Source organism: Lipotes vexillifer, unplaced genomic scaffold, assembly GCF_000442215.2.
Source record: "Lipotes vexillifer unplaced genomic scaffold, Lipotes_vexillifer_v1.1 scaffold213, whole genome shotgun sequence".
Taxonomy (NCBI): domain Eukaryota; kingdom Metazoa; phylum Chordata; class Mammalia; order Artiodactyla; family Lipotidae; genus Lipotes; species Lipotes vexillifer.
Window position 1 is genome coordinate 7,389,210 of NW_006780610.1, and position 19,131 is coordinate 7,408,340.

The window sequence follows — 19,131 nt, forward strand, 5'->3', positions numbered from 1 at the left end:
TTTGGCAGTTTTGAAAGTTTTCCTTTTAAAATCTCATTTTTAATTAGTCAGAATTACTATTCTAATTGTGATTTTTAAACAGAGAGTTTAAATGAAGCCCACTTTAAAAATAGAAAGGGACAAAACTCTTTGAATTCCACGATAGCTCCCCTAATAAGCAGGTTATCAGAAGATCACAGTCTGAGAAGGATTCACCGCCACACACAGTGGTATTATTTTTCCTCTGATGCATTTAAAATATGATTTGATTTTAAACATTCATTTTCCACACAATTAATTCTACCAAAACATGGGACCCGGCAAATGATAGGTTTTCAACAAATGTTTGAGGACAACCTGAATGAATCAGTGATTGAAGTGAATGAACAATTGGGGAACGTGCACTCATTTTGGAATTTGAAATTAGATATTCACAGGCCTTCTCTTTCTTCCCTTTCCCACCAGAAGAAATAAGCTTCTCATTTAAATTTTGATCATCCAAAGGAATTGAGGACAACATGAAACATTGTTATCCTGATAAACTAATTCTATTCAGGCCCAGAGGGAGGCAGCATAATATAGGGCTTGTCAAACTTATTTCACATAGGGAGCCCAATATTTTTTTAAAAGCTTTTGCAGAGGCCCCATAAATAAAAGAGATGCCGTGGAGCTTCTCTCAATGAAGTAGGGGCGGGGGATTTGGAGTTGCCCCCTTCTCACCACTTCCAGCAGCCGCGAAGCCACCTCCAGGGAACCCCTGAGGTTCTGGGGAACACGGTTTGTAAACCACTGATGGAGTGAAGAGGACCAAATCGACAACCAGGAGATCTGGTTTCCTGTGACCGCAAATTGGTGTTGACAGAGGATAGGGATGGAGTACCAGCCCCAGATGAAATACAGTTACTGAGTCACAGAGTAGATCATCAACAGAAAGTCGTACATTATTTTTCTTCCTAGAATAAGAGCTTTTGTGGTAAATAGAACACCAGACTCAGGACTCAGAGAGCTGAGTTCAAGTTCCAACCTTGCTAGTGACATACCATATGGCACAGGGCAAATTACTGAAATGCTCTGAATCTTCTCGCTCAGTCTCCTAAGGTGGGAGTGAAATGTGGGAAATATTGCACAAAAAGGTTTAATTTAATGCCGTGAAAATTACAGGTGGCTGTCTTCCGTCTTGGGTCAGCTTCCTGGGCCTCCCCCTTAAACACTAACGTTGTTCAGAGTTTTGTCTTCATCTCCCTCCCCTCCTCTTTTCTCCACCCCCTCACCCCTATCCCCATACCTCCCCTATGCTACCCCCGCCCTCCTTTCCTCTGCTCTGTAGTTATTCTCCCCTGGGTGATGTACTGACTTCACTAGAATACACGCCCCATTGCTCCCTGAGCCCCTTACCTATACGTATGTACTAATGATAAAGCTCCCATTTATTAAGCTATTTATACTTGTATAAAGCAAGTACAGTAACATTTTTTATAATTTCTTTACAAGGAAAGAGGCAACATCCATGTTTTATGTTTAGCTGAAGCTTGGAGTGGTCCGCCAACTTGCCCAAAGGCCCAAAGCTAATCTTTTGAACTGGGATTCCACCGCAGTCCAAAGGCTCTGTCCTCCTTCTACTTGAAAATTGCACCTGGACACCAATTTGGAGTAAATACACTAGATGGAACCACATAGAACAACCTCTCCTCCCCCTTGCCCCCACTTTTTGGTAACATTTATTTTGATCTAATTGTGAACTCACAGAAAATTGGCAGGAACTGTGCAAAGTATTATATGTTCTTTGCCCAGATTTAGACAACTACTTTTAGGGAGTTAATGGATAAGCTGGATCAGTCGCAGAGGTAGGAGAAGAGACAGAGGCATCATGGAAGCCAGTGGATGTGAGTTTCACAGAGAGAGAAGGGTCAGCAGGGTCAGACACTTTAGAGAGGTCGAGTACAACAAAGACTGGAGAGCAGCCCCTGGGGTTAAGTGGCTCAACTAAGTGGTGGATGTTTGAAATTGCCCCTGTAAGGGAACTGTCAAGGAAATGGAACAAAGACAAGAGAGAGGACTGACTTGGGCCAAAGCTTCCATTACAATGGCAAACCACGAGTCTGTGGTGGTGCCATGGTTCTCCTGGCAGCCCCTGGGCACCCAGGATTAGGAATAGAGATGGTTAATCAAAGGCAGATAGGAGAGTGTCACAGGAGCTGCTGGTGAGGGTCTTGAGGTCCAGACTAGGTAGTGAGAGAAGAAAGGTCAGGAGGGGATGGAGAGATGGCGAGAAATGAGGGAGCCAGGGGTCTGGAGAGACCTAGGGTTTAGGACAGCAGGTGGTACACGGAGACCAAAGTAACTCTGCTGGATGCGTAGGCAGCAGGGAAAGGAACGGGGTGATGGAGTTTAAGATCTCACAGATGGACTCTCCTGGGTCCCAGAACAACGGGCCCTGGGTGTGGCCACGGACATGGCTGACCTTGGGCAGGGGCACCTGATCTCAGGAGGAGACGCTGACCTCTGAAAGGCGAAGGAGCCATCCCTCTGTTGGAACCGAAAGGAAGATGGGCACATAAGCAGACGGGATCGCAGACTTGGGGGGTGAGAGAGAGGGCACGCCTGCCAAATGTCGTCTGTTCCACCCACAAAGACTGAAGCAAGGTCATCACCTGAGAGTTAAGGGGAGGCAAGGGGAAAGGTGAGAGGTCCGAGGGACATGCAGGAGGCATGAAAGGGTCTTTTGAGCAGAGTGGGAGAGTGAGCTTAATAGGGCTAAATGACAGAGTTGATGGACAATATCCAGGACTTTTTGAGGTGGGTGATCATGAATTTATAGTGACACCAATCTTCCTACTCGTGTGATTTTTCTCCAGCAAAGCTCTACTGCATGGGGGCAGGGCTAGAGAATGTAGGTGGAGAAGTTCATCCACAATTGATGTCTTTCGGGCAATCATTTAAAGGAAAAAGGAGCAAGGGACTTAGGTGAATTTGCAAGAAAATGATCATAATGGTGGACCATGGGGTCTAAGCTGGGTAGGGATGGATGAGAAGACAGGGAGCTGATGGTGGAGAGAAAGTTGGTGTCAGTGGAGTGAGATACAGATGAAGGTCAGAGAAGACTTCCTCCAGGGCGTTAGCAATTGTTTGTGGAACAAAACACTGGCGGGGAGGAGAAAGCTCTCCACTGCAGAGTGCTGCGGACCCAGGAGGGGGAGACGGGCTTCACTCATGGCAGGAGTTGGAGCAGGCAGTTCTGAAAGACGTTGCAGCTACGAGTCAGAGTTTGTTTGCCTTAGAATTGGTGGTCAGGAGGTGGTTCTAGGAAAGGAAAGGATGAGGAGGGAGGTCAGTAGTAGGAGAAGTGAGGGAAGCCAGCATGGAGCAGGGTGGGGATAAGATTTGGGGAGAAGATAGAAGACCAGAGGCACTTGCACCTGGAGCAGTTCCCTTTGTGGTACCAAGTTGTTTTGCTGCCAGAACTGGCTGTGGGTCTAAATGATATCTCCCTAAAGTCCCCTGGAATACTGCCCCTGTTCTATGGTGTAGTGATGTTCAGAGGAAGAGTGGGACTTTGCAGCAGAGCTTGGGCATGGAAGGTCCTGGAAAAGGCTCCTGAAAGCTATCCAGCAAGGCATTTGATGGGAAAAGGCAAATAGAGAAACATAAATATATGTTTATTCATTTATTCAGTCACCGTCTGAGCATCAGCCATCTCGCCAGCCCTTGTGGGTCACAGCGATGAGCTATCCATCTGTTGGTGGGCTCCCAGCGGCTGGCTGCTCAGGGAGAAGTCTGTCTGTCTGAAGACCCCCTGACCTTACCCAGACAGCAGAGGAAGAAAGGAGCTGATGCTCCATTCTGAACCTATTTTTAGGTGCTCCATGCTAACTAGCTGCAGATTGTAATATTTTAATTAAACCCCTCTAAGCCCTTAAAGTGGTAAACGCCTTTTTGACCTGTTCTCTCTAATTTATCTTCAGCACATTTCAGCACACTGCAAACACCGTCTAATTTTTGGAAACAAGTGCAAGATAAATTAAGTCTGAAGCTGAGGGCTTTTGGCAGCAAAACCTGAGTCTCCCGAATAGGTGTAAGGTAGTGCTGGTAGAGATTTGTCAGGATTCCCTGCAGGCCTAGCATTCGGAATCCACAGGTCCTCTTTGCAAAGGTGGGCTGGGATCAGGGTTTTGGTTTTGATTATCTTATTCTAATTTGTTTAGTGATGCTGTCAGTCTCCAGTGTGGTCATGGGGAAAAAAATCCTATAAAGAAACTTCAGGAAAGGTAGAATAAAGATCCCTGGCCTTGAGAAATCTTGGGGATAGTGAGATGGGATGAACATAATATCAGAGTCTGACAGTCCCAGCCCCGCTTTGTTAAATATTGACGATCTCCCGGATCCTTGGTGAGCCTTCGTATCCAAAAGTCTCATAGAATTTCATCCTCACCATGCCTCAGTGGGGCAATGTCACTAGTCCCATTTTACAGATGAAGTACAATCAGAGAGGTTTTCTAACTTACCAGACTTAAACAAACAGCAGGTGGACTTAAAACCCAGAATGCCAAGCTGATAAACCCCGCAGCCTGCTCTCTCCTCCCCACGCGGCGCCGCCTTCAGGCCCAGTTGTAACAAGTGGAATCAGTGATCGTCAGTGTTTCTCAGCACAGAATTACAGGAGCAATCAGATGCACGGGAGGGGAGTGCGGGAGAGGGTTCCCCTAGGGCTTTGTTCAAACTTGATTCAACATTTGAGGTCAGGATGAGAAGATCCTTCAGGGTGCAGGACTTGGGAGAGCCAGCAGTTCTGACCCCGGGTCTCTTGCACGTAACCCCTGACAACACTCGCTCCACTCAGTTGTGACTGTTTTTCACATCTGTTCCCTCCACTTGCTGGTGGCCCTTCTGAGAAGAGGGATTGTGTCTTAGACACTTTTCCCTCCCCACACTCTGCCTGGCCTGTTAATAGGCTCTCAGTATATGTGGGAATGAATGAGCACAGGAATGAGTGTGTGAAATGAGAAGAGATTAATTATGTCCAGAGCTGGGGAGCCTGGGAAAGGTTTATCCCAGCCCTGTCCACACGCGGAGAGGAGTTCTAGGATATTTTGGCCCATCAGAGGAAACCAGGTTTGACACCACTTTCATTTTATATACTTAGCCTTGTTGAGTTTGCTCACTATTTCTTTACCGTTAGGCACTTTGCCTACAATTACGATAAATTGCCATGTGGGCAGCAACAGAACAGACTCATATAGAACTCTTTATTAAAATAGCTGAGCGCTAACATTGAAGAATGAAGTGGCTGGAACTAAAGAACGCGTTTTTAAAGAAGGCAGACACCTAGATACAATGTAGTACCTTAACTGGTATCAATCACTACTTAATCTAATTAGTTTAGAAGCTATTTTAAAGAGCTTAATTAGATTAAGTTGTGATTGACAACACTTTATATCTACTTGAGGAGAGCACTTCTAATTTACCTTGAATCTTTATGCTTCTAGTCAAAAGCCTATTTCAGGCACGTGCTAAGTGTGGGGAAATACTTTATTGCCCCTGAAATCACTCTAGGTGCCCGGCACCGGGCTGAGCCAGAGGCCGCGGCAGAGTCCTTGGGCTCAGACATTCTGATACCTAGTGGGGTGGCCTCGGCAAGGACACCCTGAGATTCTACTTCAGGAGGCCTGAGAGCAAATGGGGGGATGCAGAAAAGTCAACAGAGCAGGAGGAGAGCAGTGGAGCAGGCCCATAGGTGCCTGGGGTCCACCTAGCTTGAGGTCAAGGTGTGTAGCAGCCCACACCCTCTTGGTAGAGGTGTGCTGCTCGGTAACAGTGGAGTCAGGGTAGGGGGCTTGCTTAGCCTGACGGTGGAAGTTCGTCGTTACCTAGAGAGCAGCGGGTCAAGGCATGTGGGGCCTACTCCTCCCCCAGTGCTTGGGGAACTGTGACTTCCTCTGAGCCCGCTAAGAACCATGGGGCAAGGAAACAGGAAGTAGGAAGTTATATATCTGGGGTGGGATGTACAAACTTCAGTCTCTTCTGGGCTGGGAGTGGGAGGTGGGGATGGGAACTCATCCTAACCTAAACTAAAATGCTTGTCTTCCATCTCCTCTCTGCAGCCCGTATGTGTGATGCCCACCTTCGAGGCCCCTCAGGCATCATCACCTCCCCTAATTTCCCCATTCAATATGACAACAACGCACACTGTGTGTGGATCATCACAGCACTCAACCCCGCCAAGGTAAGGCTCTTGGGGAGGATGGGGAGTGTCCTACGGGCAGGAATGGATTGGGGACAGTTGTTCTACCAGGGATTTCAAACCCAGAACTTGGTTGTGGTAGATTCTCTGCAGACAATTATTAAAAATTGTTTTTACTAAATACCAAGTAGATGAAAAGCATACTTGTAAAATATAAGATATAAAGAACATCAATACAACAAACACCTGTGTAGCCATCTCCTCACTCAAGAAAAAAAAAACACACACACACACACAGATATCTTAGTGATGTGTGTCCCTCACTAACCTCATTCCGTTCCCTATCCCTCAGGTCACCATTACCTCGATTGTGTGCTTTATTATTCCTCTGCTTTTCTTTATACTTAGCACATAAGTATGTATCCATAAAAATATTTAGTTTGCCAGCATTTGAGCTTCATATAAATATAATCACGTCGTATATAGTGTTAATCAAGTTCACTCAAAATTATGTCCTTAAGATTTATCTGTGTTGTCGTGTATCATTTTGCACTGCTATATACATCTTTTCACATCTTTATTTCCCAGTTAGTACTTTTTTTTCCTGTGAAGTGCCCTTTGTTCTCTAATAAATTTTATAAGTATCTTGCCAAGATCCACAAAATGACCTGTTGCAATCTTTATTTTAATTATACCCAAACTACAGATAAATTGGAGAACTGATATCTTTATGAGACCAAGTCTTCCAGTCCATTAATATGCTGTATCTTTATTTACTTAGGGCTTCTTTAATGGCTTTCAGTAAACTTGTGTCATTTTTCCATTGTAAATCTTGTACAATTCTTAATGTATTTATTCCTAGATATATTTGATGTTGCTTTTATAAATCATATCTTTTAAGATTTTATTTTCTACCTTTTTCTTGCATGGTGGTTAGAAATGCAATTAATTTTTATACTTTGATTTTTGTATATAGCAGCTATTCCATAATAATTTATCTGTGAATTCTTTGGAGTTTTCTACATAAGACAGTTATCATCTGCAAGGAATGATGGTTTTGTTTCTTCCTTTTCAATCTTATACCTTTTCTTCAACCTTTTTCTTGCCCCAATGTTCTGCCTAGAATCTCCAGTGTAATGTCAAACCATTGTGATGATGGTAGGCACTTTTGCCATTGTTCAGTGTTAAACACAATGTTTTACTTCCTCACCGTTAAGTATGATGTTTGCTGAAGTCTTTTTCTTAAATTTATAGTTCCTTTCTAATCCTAGTTTGCTAAGAGCTTTTATTGTGAGTGGATGTTGACTTTTATTGAGCATCTTTCTATATCTATTGATATAATCATATGATTTTCTCCTTTATTCTCCTGTGTGGTGAATTCCGCTGGTTGATTTTTCTGATGTTAAACCAACCTTGCATTCCTGAGATAAACCCAACCTGGTCATTTAGTATTATCATTTTTAAACATGCCTATATTTGATTTACTAATATTTTGCATAGTGATTTTGCTTCTATTTTGCTATGTATTATATATATAACAAAATAGAATATATTATACACACACGCACGCACACACACACACACACACACACACACACACATACATACGTACACATGCATACACACACACCCCTGCCAGATCTCTGTGTCAAAATATTGTTAACCTCATAAAATGACTTGGAGTTTTTCCTCTTTCTATCCTACCTTTGTTTTTGGTGTTCTACAGTTTCACTGTCATATGTCTAGTTGTGGATATTTTCGTATTCATCCTATTTGATTTCATTAAGCTTCTTGAATCTATGGATTGCATCTTTCATCAGTTCGGGAAAATTTTTAGCCATTGTCATTTCGACTGTTGTCTCTCCTTTATTCTCTCTCTTTTCTGCTTCTCGAAGTCTGACAAGGCAGACTTCTATCATTTTCTCTCATTCTGTTCAATAATTCTCTGTTCCGTTATGTCTAACCTCCGTTGAAGTCATTCACCGGAGATTTATTTTAATTTCAAATATCATTATTTTTAGTTTATGAAGTCCTATTTAGTTTTTTTTCAGGTGCTTTTTGAGCTAATTTTATAATCTCTTGCTCCTTACATATATTTAAGTTATTTAAATATGTTAAACACATTTATTTTATATTCTGTGTCTATGAATCTCAGTATATGAAATCTTCGCAAGTTTCACTCTGTTGACTGTTGTTTCTCACCTGTTGCCCCCAGAACCATGTTTCTTTCTTTGTTTTGTAATTTTTGACTGTGTGGTTAGGATCATAAACTTTGTCTGTGGGAATTCCTTGAGACCTGGGTAGAAGCTGGTGTGTTTGCTTCTGCTCAGTGCCTGGGGGCATTACCAGCCAGAAACCTCTTCAGACTAAATTCTCAGTATGAAGGTTTCAAACCACCCAAGTAATCTGAAGGCTGAAAACCCATGTGAAGACAGATTTAGCATGATGGAGTCTCAGGGGAAGTTTTCTGTTTGCTGTTCACTCAGTGTCAAGGTCTGAGATAAACAATCAGCCTCGAGATCTACCCAGAGGGTAGCAGTGCTGTATGAGAAGGGAGATAGGCTTATTTCTAGTTCATCCTCACAGTAAGCCTGCAACCTTAACTAGCTCAGCTTTGTTCAGGGGTGTCATTGAGAGTCCCTAACTTTGGTGGACCCTGACCTTTGTCTCCTTCTCCCTCTTCTCCACAAGGCCCTGAAAACCAAAGCTATACTTCACCAGTTTTTAAAAATGCACGCAAGGCCAAAGCCAGCTTCATGCCCTGAATCACATTTTGTATCTCTACATTGACTGGGTTTTAGACTCTGGGAATTCTTACTATACTAGTCTTCTCAGGCTTCCATAACAAAATATAATAGACTGGGTGGCTTTAACAAGGGACAGTTATTTTCTCACAGTTCTAGAGGCTAGAAGTCTATGATCAAGATGCCAGCAAATTTGGTTTCTGGTGAGGACTCTTCCCAGCTCATAGACAGCCTCCTTCTCACTGTGTCCTCACATGGCCATTCCTCTGTGCACATTCAGAGAGAAACTTTCTAGTATCTCCTCCCTTCTTTTGAGGACACCAAACCCATTGGATTAAGGCCCCACCGTTATTACTTCATTTAACCCTAATCACCTTCCTAAAGGCCCCGTCTCCAAATACCATCACACTGAGGGTTTGGATTTCAACATATGAATTTTAGGGGGATATAATTCAGTTCATAACAAGTTTACTAACTTGTAAAAAGCTTTTTTTTTTCTTTTTAAATTTTACTCAACATTTTAAAATTGTTTGCTCAAGAGTGCCTAGGACCATAATACTTGGAACACTGGAAACAGATTTCCTCTGCAAGGCATTTTACAAAGAAAGAGTCATATCTTATCAAACCATTTGATGAAGAACCTAGTCAATGGAGAAGGATGTTTCAGCCACATGAGGGTGGAAATGGAGGCTAAACCAGAAGAAGGACCTACTACCATGAAGTTATTAAGTTGCTGACTAGAGGACTCTTTCTTGCGCATTGTTAAAAATGCTTATCTCTGTTTGCTTTTGAATCTGAAGGTGGGGTACGGGCGGAAGTGTAGGTAAGGCGTGAGAGTTTTCTGAGAAACAATTTGATTTGCCCTCAGAAGGCCTAGCCTTGGCTGGTGTGTGGAGGTCAATGGCCCCATATTGGTCACTACCCCACATGCCCTGCAGGAGGTCACTCCAACCTGGGTTCCTGAAGCCAGCCCCTCTGAAGGACACTCCCTCAGGCAAGTTGTTCAGAAGGGTGTTCTTAGCAGCTTCATGGGCTCTTACTGGGCTTCAGGTAGTGCTAGGGGAGCCCAGAAAGGCTGAAGGGAGTTCCTTACTGTCACCACCCAGGAAGACAGCCATGGAGCATACAATGCCGAAAGGAGGGTGTAAGAGTAGAAACTCAAAGTCTTAGACTGAAGACTTGGAGCTGTCTTCCTGCAAATAGCAGGGAAAATGCATAGTGTGTTCCTACCCCTGTTCACTGGCCCACAGGAGAGATACAAGTGTGTCCAAGGACTGCCTTTCTGGTCACTTTGGGAACATCTCCTTCAGCAAAAAATCACAGCCTCTCCAAGTTCAAAATATTTTCTATGAGATGAGCATTTATTCGTTCATTGACCACGATATGATCTCTGTCCTGCACAGGAGTGTGCACATAGGAGAGAAGTCATGTAAGTCAATGAAAAGCTAGAGTTTGGATAAGTGCTAATGGAGGTGAGTCTAGAGTGCAATGGGAAAATCTAGGAAGGAGCCACTACCTGGAAGGTCAGGGAACTTTTCACAGAGGAGGTGACATTTGAACAGGCTCTTGAAGGATAAGTAGGCTTAGAAATCAGTATTTCAGAGTGGATACATGTGCAGAGGCACCAAGGTTTGGAACAGTCTCTTAGAACTGAAAATAATTCAACATGCCTATATCAAGATGAGGCTGGAAAGGTCAGCAAGATTTAGATCATGGTGAACACACATGCTTGGTAGAAAGGCTTGAGTTTTATCCTGAAACGTATTTTTAAGGGTAGAAGTGTTAGGCTGTCGGTAATAACAATAATAGCTATCTCTTATTGTATGCCTGTCATGTGCCAAGAACTGAGCTAGGCCTTCTGTGTAAATGAATTTCTTTCATCCTCTTCATAGCACAATTAATTAGGTTTTAAAAAGACCCATTTGATGGATGAAAAAACTGAATCGTGGACAGGTTGAAGGTTAAGAAACTTACTCATAGCACATAACCAGGAAATAAGTGGCCGCACTGAGATTTAAACCCAGTCTTCCTGGGTCTATTGCCCATGAACTTCAGTAGCTATGCTGTGCTACTGGATGGAACAAGGTCTCAGAATAGATGGGAGGGGTTGGGACTGGTAGCACTGGGATCAGCCTTGGGAAGGATGAGGGCCATTCTTTCTTCTGAACCAGAGCAATAGGAGGAAGGTCTGAATCTTTGAAAGATTACTCTGACATCAGTAGAGCTATTAGAGAGGGAAACTGGGGGGAGTGAGACCAGTTAGGAGGCTGAAGCAGTTACCCAAGTAAGAAACCTGGGGTCATCAACCAAGGCTTTGGAAACATGAAGGGGGAGACAGATTTAAGAGGAATTTAGGGAATGGGATGGGACTTGATGGCTGACTGGGCGTGAGATGGAGGGAGAAGGAGAGGTCTCAGTCAACATTGTGTCCCAAGTGACCACCATAGTGCCTGGTATATAGTAGGCACTCAGTAAACATTTATTCAGTGAACAAATAGATGATGACTCAGTGTTTTCTGACGTGGACCAATCGGTGGCTTTAAAAGGAAATACAAGAAGAGGAACAAGCTTGGCAGCAGTCAAGAGGGAAGCATGTGCATTTGAAGTGCCTGCATTTCATCCAATGACATTTGGATACACTGGTTGGAGACTGGATAAATCTGGGTTCAAGAGAGAGCTTTGGGGGTCATTTCATCAACACACAGTTGGGAACAGAAGCATAAGGAATGGATAACCCTTCTTGGAGAGAGCAAAGAGAATGAAAAGACTTAGAATGGATCTGGGAACACAATCCTTACAGGTGAAGGAGATCCAGTGAAAGAAACAGAGAAGGAGCAGTCAACGTGGTAGGAGGGAAATCAAGCTGCAAAAGCAGGAAGAGTTTCCAACCAGGATATGTGTAATAGTGGCAACGCTGAGAAGCGTCTTGTTGGAAAAGGACTGGAAAGAGACTGTTGGCTTTGGTCTTGGAAGAAAACCTTTCAGTGGAGCTTTGGGGGGCAGAAACAACGGTGGGATGGGGAGTGAATGAATGGGGACGGGGGGATGCTCAAGAGGCCAGACATGTAGACAGCCTTTGTGGCTTCATTGTGAAGTGAAGGAAGGAGAAAGGGCACATGAGGGAGGTCGGGTGGACAGAAAGCTTTGGGCTACTTAGGGTGTTTGTTTAGGATATTGGGATTTTGAGCCCCTTTGTAGGCTGTGGGCAAAACAAGCACAGAGAAAGAGAATGAAGGTGTAGGAGAAAGAGGATGGTGAGTGAAGGATCTGGAGCGAGTGAGAGGCAAATTGGACTGAGAATGCAGGGGCTCCTTTCACAATGAGCAGGTGAAGAAAAATGCTGTCATGAGAAGGAGCTGAGAGTTTCGCCCGCAGGAGTGTAGAGTAGGTCTCCTTATAATCATGGAATGATTACACATCCCTAGTACCTGTATGTGTGTGGGCATGAGGACCCTTCCTGCCATTTCATCCCCCTGTAGGACCTTTCCTGGTTGAGCTTGAGAGGGAGCTGGGAATGTTTCAGTGACTAGGGCCTCCAAGGGCAACTGGAAGGTCCAAGCAAGGCCCCAAAATGGTCTGACATGGGAATGGCTGAGAACCTATGTCAAGATGCCAGCCTTGACTGAGCACCTTGGGCTGTGCTGCTCTGCACTGTGGGAACAAGAACTGACAGTCTCATTGCAGAGGCAGGTGAAGGGTATGTCTCTCCTCGATAAACTAAGAATAAAACAATTAAAACCACCTTGGTCCATCCTCCCGGAAGCATCCTCCCGGAAGCTGGGCAGATTCAGGGAAAAGAGAAAAGGCGGCTCAGAGCAAGTGATGCTGGCCTACTAGGTACACAGCTCTGCATTCTCCCTTTGATTGGGATGGTCTGGAGAAATGCGAGCCCCGCCTTGGCCAGATGGGCTATCTTAGTTTTTGTAGTCATTCTGCCCACAATAACATTTCCCAAATTTGGTCAATCATCAGAAATACCTGGAGAAAGTTTAAAGACACAAATTCCAAAGCTCTTTCCTCAAAGATCTGATTCAGTGGGTCTGAGATGGGAACCTGGAACCTACATTTTTAAAGAGCATCCTGGTGGTTCTGACCAACCTGGCGTATGTGATAAATAACAACCCCCTTCCCTACCAGCAAAGCACACAAGGCCCTCCTGCCCACCTCCCCTCAGGCAGCCCTGGCTTCAGCCACACTGAACTCCTGGTTCAGACACAGCTGGCCCTTTAAGAACCCCCGTCCAGCACATCCTGTCTCAGTGTGCCTTCCCTTCTCCTCCAGGCAAATCCCTACCCATCTCTGAGACACAGTTCAGATCCCTGCTCTTCAGAGAAGCCTTCCTAACTCCACCAGGTCTTAGTCCTGCCTCTGTTCCTCCAGCACTTCATCAGCCCCTTCTGTTTGCATGCGTGTTACATTGCACTGTGTTGGGAATCTCTTTCCTCCACAGCTCATGAGAGCCCCCAAAGCAGGAGTGGCATGTTGTTTATCTCTCCTGCAGTTAGCACAGTGCCTGGCACAGAGGCGGAGCTCAGCAGATGTCTGAATACATTAACAACTGACGGAAGAGACCTATCTCTGGGTCAGGTAGCTCCTCAGGTATGGCCCCACCCATGCTGGGCCCCAGAGCCTCCTCCTATTAGGACCTTTCAGCTCAGCCTCAGGAAGGATGTGGCCGATGAAATTTCCGTGGTCAGGACTGAAACCCAGACCTGAGTCGGTGCCCCCTACTGGCGCCCATCGGCCTTTCCTTCACAGCTTCTCAGTATGAACTGAAGACGTAGGAGTCCATTTGCATATGATCCTCGCTGGATTTGATCGGGACAGTTAATCCACCTGTGCTAGAAAATAAGTAAAAGGCAGGCAGGAGAGAAAGAGAGATACGGAAGGGAGAGGAGTGAGGATGCAAAGAAGGAGGGGGCCTGGAAGGGAGAGGAAAGCACATTTTATGAACTTCAAAGCCAAAGATAACAGCGTTTTGATTATTCACTCGTGGGGATTATCAGTGTCACTCTTCCCTTTGTAGATCTGAAGAACAGAGAAGTAACTCTCCAGCCAGCAACGACTCTCTCGTGCAAATGTCAGGAACCCATGCGTTGGCCCTTTTGTTCACTCACTTATTCATTGAGCAAACATTCACTCTTACACTCTCTGTGCTGCGCCCCACGCAAGATGCTGGCTGGTGATGAGAGAGGTTTTCCCTAAATTCCCCCACAGCTCATTCCTCACGACTGGGCGGCTCTAGAGGGACCCTCCCATGGCCTCCTCGAAGGCCTGACCCTGATCCCTTTCCTTTTTACAGTTGTTTTCAGTTCCCGGTGTATTTTGGCATTCCTCTTCCCCTAGAGCTGCCCGTGGCCTGTTCCCACACACCCTCCTCTATTCGTGAAGACAAAGCCTGCTCCCTCCTCCAGCTGGGATTTTGTGCCCCTCACATTTGCCCCATCCCCGTGTTCCTCTGATTTCAGCACTCGTCACATTGCGCTGTGTTTCGCATGTACCCGTGTGTCTCCCCTTCTAGACTGTGAGGTCTCAGGGCAAATGGCCATGTTTGTCTTCCTCTATTGCCTCTCCAAAGCCCAGTACCTGGCAAGGACGTATTAACTGTCGAGTGAATAATTGAATGAATGAATCCATCAACCAATGAGTGAATGAATGGATGAAGGGCTTACTACTCTCAGAGCCAGCAAAGTTAAACCTGAGATAGTGACCAAAGTTCCAGAACCTCTGAAAGTTCTCAATCTCTGCCCCTGGGCTTTCTTTCCCAGCCTCCTCAAAAACCTTCCTTAAAGGTGCTGGAGGCCTCTCTGCTTGAACTCCTGAGGGTTCAGAGCAGCCCTTCCACCAGACTCCCCTCCGCCCCACCCCAAGAGCCAGTTCTCCAGCCCTGCCCTGGGCCCTCAGCAGGACCCAGGCAGGAGTCACCATGCAGGCTGTGCCCAGGGAAAGGGAGTTCCCTTGCTTTCATGGAGCTAATAGTCAGGCTGTTCGCAGCATTAGTATCCTGAGGCGGCGGGGGTTGGGGGAGGGCCAAGGTCAGCCCTCAGGAGCTCAGAGAAGCGCTCTGAGGAGGAATAGGGAAGCAGGCCTGGAGCCGAGGGTTGTGGAGGGCGCTCTGACTCACTGGGAAGGGGCAGGGGCAGGCCATGGAAAGCCTAGGGTTTCCATGCCAAGAAGCGGAACTTTCTCCTGAGGCTCAAGAGTCGATAAACTTTTCTGTGTGATGAAAGCCTTTCTTCAGAACCCACAGTCATTAGGTTCTGATTGGCTGTGAGTTGCAGAAAACTCCTCCACGGAAGCTTAAACAAAACACTGATTATTTTCTCCATAACCCAAAGGTCCCGAAGTGAAGACTCCAGGGCTGGTTTAGTAGTTTTCTCAGTGTCTTGAGCACCTCCTATTTTTCCCTCTGCCATGCTTTGCATGTGGCTCTTGTCCTCATGATCACAAGAAGGCTGCTTCACCTCTATCCTCACATTTGCATTCCAGGAAAGCAAGGAGAAAGGTGGGAAAATGCCCCGAGGACTCCTCAGCTCATGTCTCATTGCCCAGAATCCTGTCACTTCACTCTCCTTAGCTCTGAGGTTAGCCAGGTATATTGCCACACTCCAAACAAAGCCAGCGTTCTATTAAGGATGGGTAAATGGTGGGAGGAACATTGAGTGAACCACCATGTCTGTCACAGAGTCCCAGTCATGAGCTAGATCAAAAGGAACTGCTTTGGTTGGAGCAAGGCCCTGCCCACTCTGGCTCTTTTCCCACCTTTGTTTGTGCCCCCTTAGTACCTTTGTAGAACCCCGGGGTGCCTGGGAACTCACTTTTAAAAACCATTGCTCTAGGCCAGAGGTCAGCAAACTTTCTGTAAAGAGCCAGATCATAAATATTTTAAGCTTTGAGGACCATGTGAGGTTTCTGTTGCACATTCTTCTTTGTAGTGGTTTGTGTATTTTTTAACCCTTTAAAAAAGTAAGAACACTTCTTAACTCAAGGGGCCAAACAAAAATAGGCCACGGGCCTGATTTGGCCCAAGGACCATAGTTATCCAACCCCAGCTCTAAGGGGTCGTGGGACACGGAGTTTTTGGTACAGAGTGAAGGAAGGACAGCAGAGGCCAGAGCCCAGCTAGGAGGCTGTTACAGAAATGCAGTCACTGGACAAAATGATCTCAGTCTAGATCTCTTGGGACTCCAGCTTCCCAAAATGTGCCTGAGAGCTGTCAGATCCTCTGGGGCCTCACTGAGACCTTGGGCTCAGGCTGGCAGGACTGGGATCCCTGTCCTTCGGCTGGTCCTGGACGGTGCTCAGGAAGCAAGGAATGTCCTCCAGGGTCCCACTCCCATTGCCCACAATTCTCCGGAAAGGCGGCTGTGTGCTGAGGGGTACGGTCTCCAGGATTCCCTCCCCCACCCACTCTCTGCAATGAACACAGACTCAGGCTCCCCTCGTCCCACTGCTGGGCCCTGGACCAGCCTCCTGGCAGGTCTCTCTGCTTCCAGCCCTCCCTCCATGCTGAGTTATGGCTTTCCCCCGATCTTCACCCTCAAATCCATTCTGCTTGCTCTGGCCTGCCAGGCTAAATGCAGACTCAGCCATGCTGCTCTCCCCTCCCCGCTGACCCCTCGGCTGCACTCCTTGCTCCTTGCTCCCCTGTTCACTGCTCAGAGCATCTCCGGGACGGAGCCCACACCCTTCTCCATCCTGCAGGTCCCCCTGCACACCCACCTCCTCCATGCGGCCGCCTTTCATCTCTCCCTCCTTTGCCATCCTCCAATACTCACCATCTGCACTGCGCACTTGGCATTTAGGTTCTTCTGTAGATTGTAGGACAAGGCAGATAACTTATGGGAAGCGGCTAGCTCGGTGCTTGGCACAAGGCAGGTGCTCAGTAATTATGTCCTAGTGAAGGGTTTGTTTATTCATTTACCTAATGGGTGCAAATTGGGTGTCTGAGCTGTATATACACGTGCCTCTTAATCATGCCTGTTTCATGGGCTGCCACTCTCCTGCCTTAGAAAGACACTTTGACAGCTTGATTTATCTGCATGTTAGTTAATGAATCATTATAGGATCCTGTCTTTAAAGAAAGGCCAAAGAGAAGAGCGAAAAAAAAAAAAAAAAAATGAAAGCACCAGTACACTGTGCACTGGGGGCCCATCCCAAAGCTTTGTGAATGTTGTTCTTCCTGCCTGGTGTAATTAGCTCCCATGTTAGGGTCAGACACTCTAAAATGCAGTTCACATCAATGGTGCTCTCATCAGTGATGTGAATCATTTTATGGCTCTGGGTTCTGGCCTTCAAAGCAACGTTTTCCCATCATAGACATAGTCATCACATGCTCTGTCTTTTGGCGGTGGCTTCGTGAGTGGGGGCTAGCTGGAAGGGGTGACGGTGGTGAGAATGTACAGGCAGGACCCTGACTCCCTGCAGAGGCCAGCCCCCTCGGTCTGCAGAAGGCACAACTGGCCTTGGAGTATTTTATGAGCAAGTGTTAGCTTGAGCTGCTGGGATACAGAAAAAGAGCTTAGGGAAGACTGAGAGCATAAGTCATGGTCCCTACCTTGTGGACCGGAGACCTCCCTGGGATGCTGTGAGGCAGTCGAGCACAGTGGAAAGGGCCTGGCCTCTGGCTGCCTGATGAGTCCCAGTTCTACCACTTAGCTGTGTGATCTTAGGCGAGTCGCCTAATGTCTCTGTGCCTGGGCTTTCCCATTTGTAAAATGGAGGTATTCATAGTGGCTGTTGTGAGTCTTATATGAGTTGAGATATGTAAAGCGCTCAGAACAGAGTCGAGTACATTATAGGTGTCTGCTCTTGTAGTGACAGAATCTCTCAAGAGAAGATCAAAGGGAAGATCAAAAACTGGGATTAAGTGTCTCAAGGAATCTCCTAGACCAGAGGTCAGCAAACTATCACCTTTGGGCCAAATCCAGTTCATTGTTTTCGTAAACTAAGTTTTACTGGAACACAGCCATGCCCATTCGTATACATATCAACATACATGGATTATGGCTACATGGATGTATGAAGCTGTGGCTGCACTCATGCTACAACAGCAAAAGTGGGTCATTGCAACAGACATCATATGGGATGCACAGGAGCAAATATTTACTACCTGGCCCTTTACAGGAATAGTCTGCCGACCTTTGTTCTTGATGATAGCTCCTGTGAGGGGTCCAAGAGCCTGGCCATAAGTCCATGCTGGGGAGGCAGGAAACGTTTGGAAAGCGTTCTCCCATTCAGCATTGTCTGAGCCCGTGGCCTGTGCCTGGCACACCGACAGGGGCTGGTGGTTCAGAGGCCATGAGACCTGGCCCCTGCCCTCCAGGAAGTTCATGGTGTAGTGGAAGACCAGGTAAACAGATCAGTCGCAGTAGAGCAGGTAAGTCCTGACACGGAGAGGAGAGGAAGGGCACTCAGGGAGCATTTGGACCAGAGCTCGAGGATGCGGAGACGTTGCTAGGGAAACTGCGGGGGGGGAGGGGACTGTGCAAACCCGGGTCGTGAATGGGCCGATGTGAGGGGAGACCACACAGGTCCTGCGGTGGGAGGGCAGAGGGGAGCAGGTGCCGTGGGCCCCTCCTTGTGTACTGGGCTAGGGAATAGTGACATCGTTCTGTAGGCCAGGACTGGGGAGGGTAAGAGATGGGAAGGCGATTCCAGCCTAAGTAGATGGTGCTGATGGGTCATCAGGGAACATGGAGGCGAGCTTGCCTGCTCGGTGGGAAAACCAGAGTGGCTAAGGCTTCCCCACTCACTGTAGGTTGTTCACTGTAATATGTGTCTATGTAGCCAACAAGGATTTTTATCAGGAGGGTCTAGTATTTTTGTCAAAACTATCTGAGAGCCCCAAGCAGGAGTGCTTTCCTCACTCTACTTGCATACCACCGGCGACGGGCTGCTCACTACCTCTGAATGCAGTCCTTTTCATTGTGGGACAGTTCTGACAGTCACAGAGTTGGGTCTCAGTGCCTTGTCATCTCCACGTTTGCCCTTGGAGCCGGCCAGGGTTACCGCTGCTCCTGCCTCTGCCCCTGAGTCTCTCTTCTCCAAGGTCAGTTCCCCCAGTTACTCCATCCCCTGTTTTCTAATAGGCCCTAACTGCTGCCTGCTAAGGTCCCACATCCTCCCTCACCCACACTGTTGTACAGCCCAGACATCGGTCGGTTTTCCACCAGCCCTCAATGCTATTGCTCCTAAAACAAAAGTCCCATGCCGTACATTTACTTACAA

General features: G+C 46.6%; 1 protein-coding gene across 1 annotated transcript in view; it reads left to right on the forward strand.

Annotated features, from left to right (window-relative positions):
* Positions 1-19,131, forward strand: part of CSMD2 (CUB and Sushi multiple domains 2) — a 621,436-nt gene that overhangs the window by 292,067 nt on the left and 310,238 nt on the right. Inside the window, exon 10 of the mRNA XM_007453867.1 lies at positions 6,078-6,199. Within this exon, the coding sequence (XP_007453929.1) occupies positions 6,078-6,199 (122 nt within the window). The remainder of the gene's footprint in view (positions 1-6,077; positions 6,200-19,131) is intronic.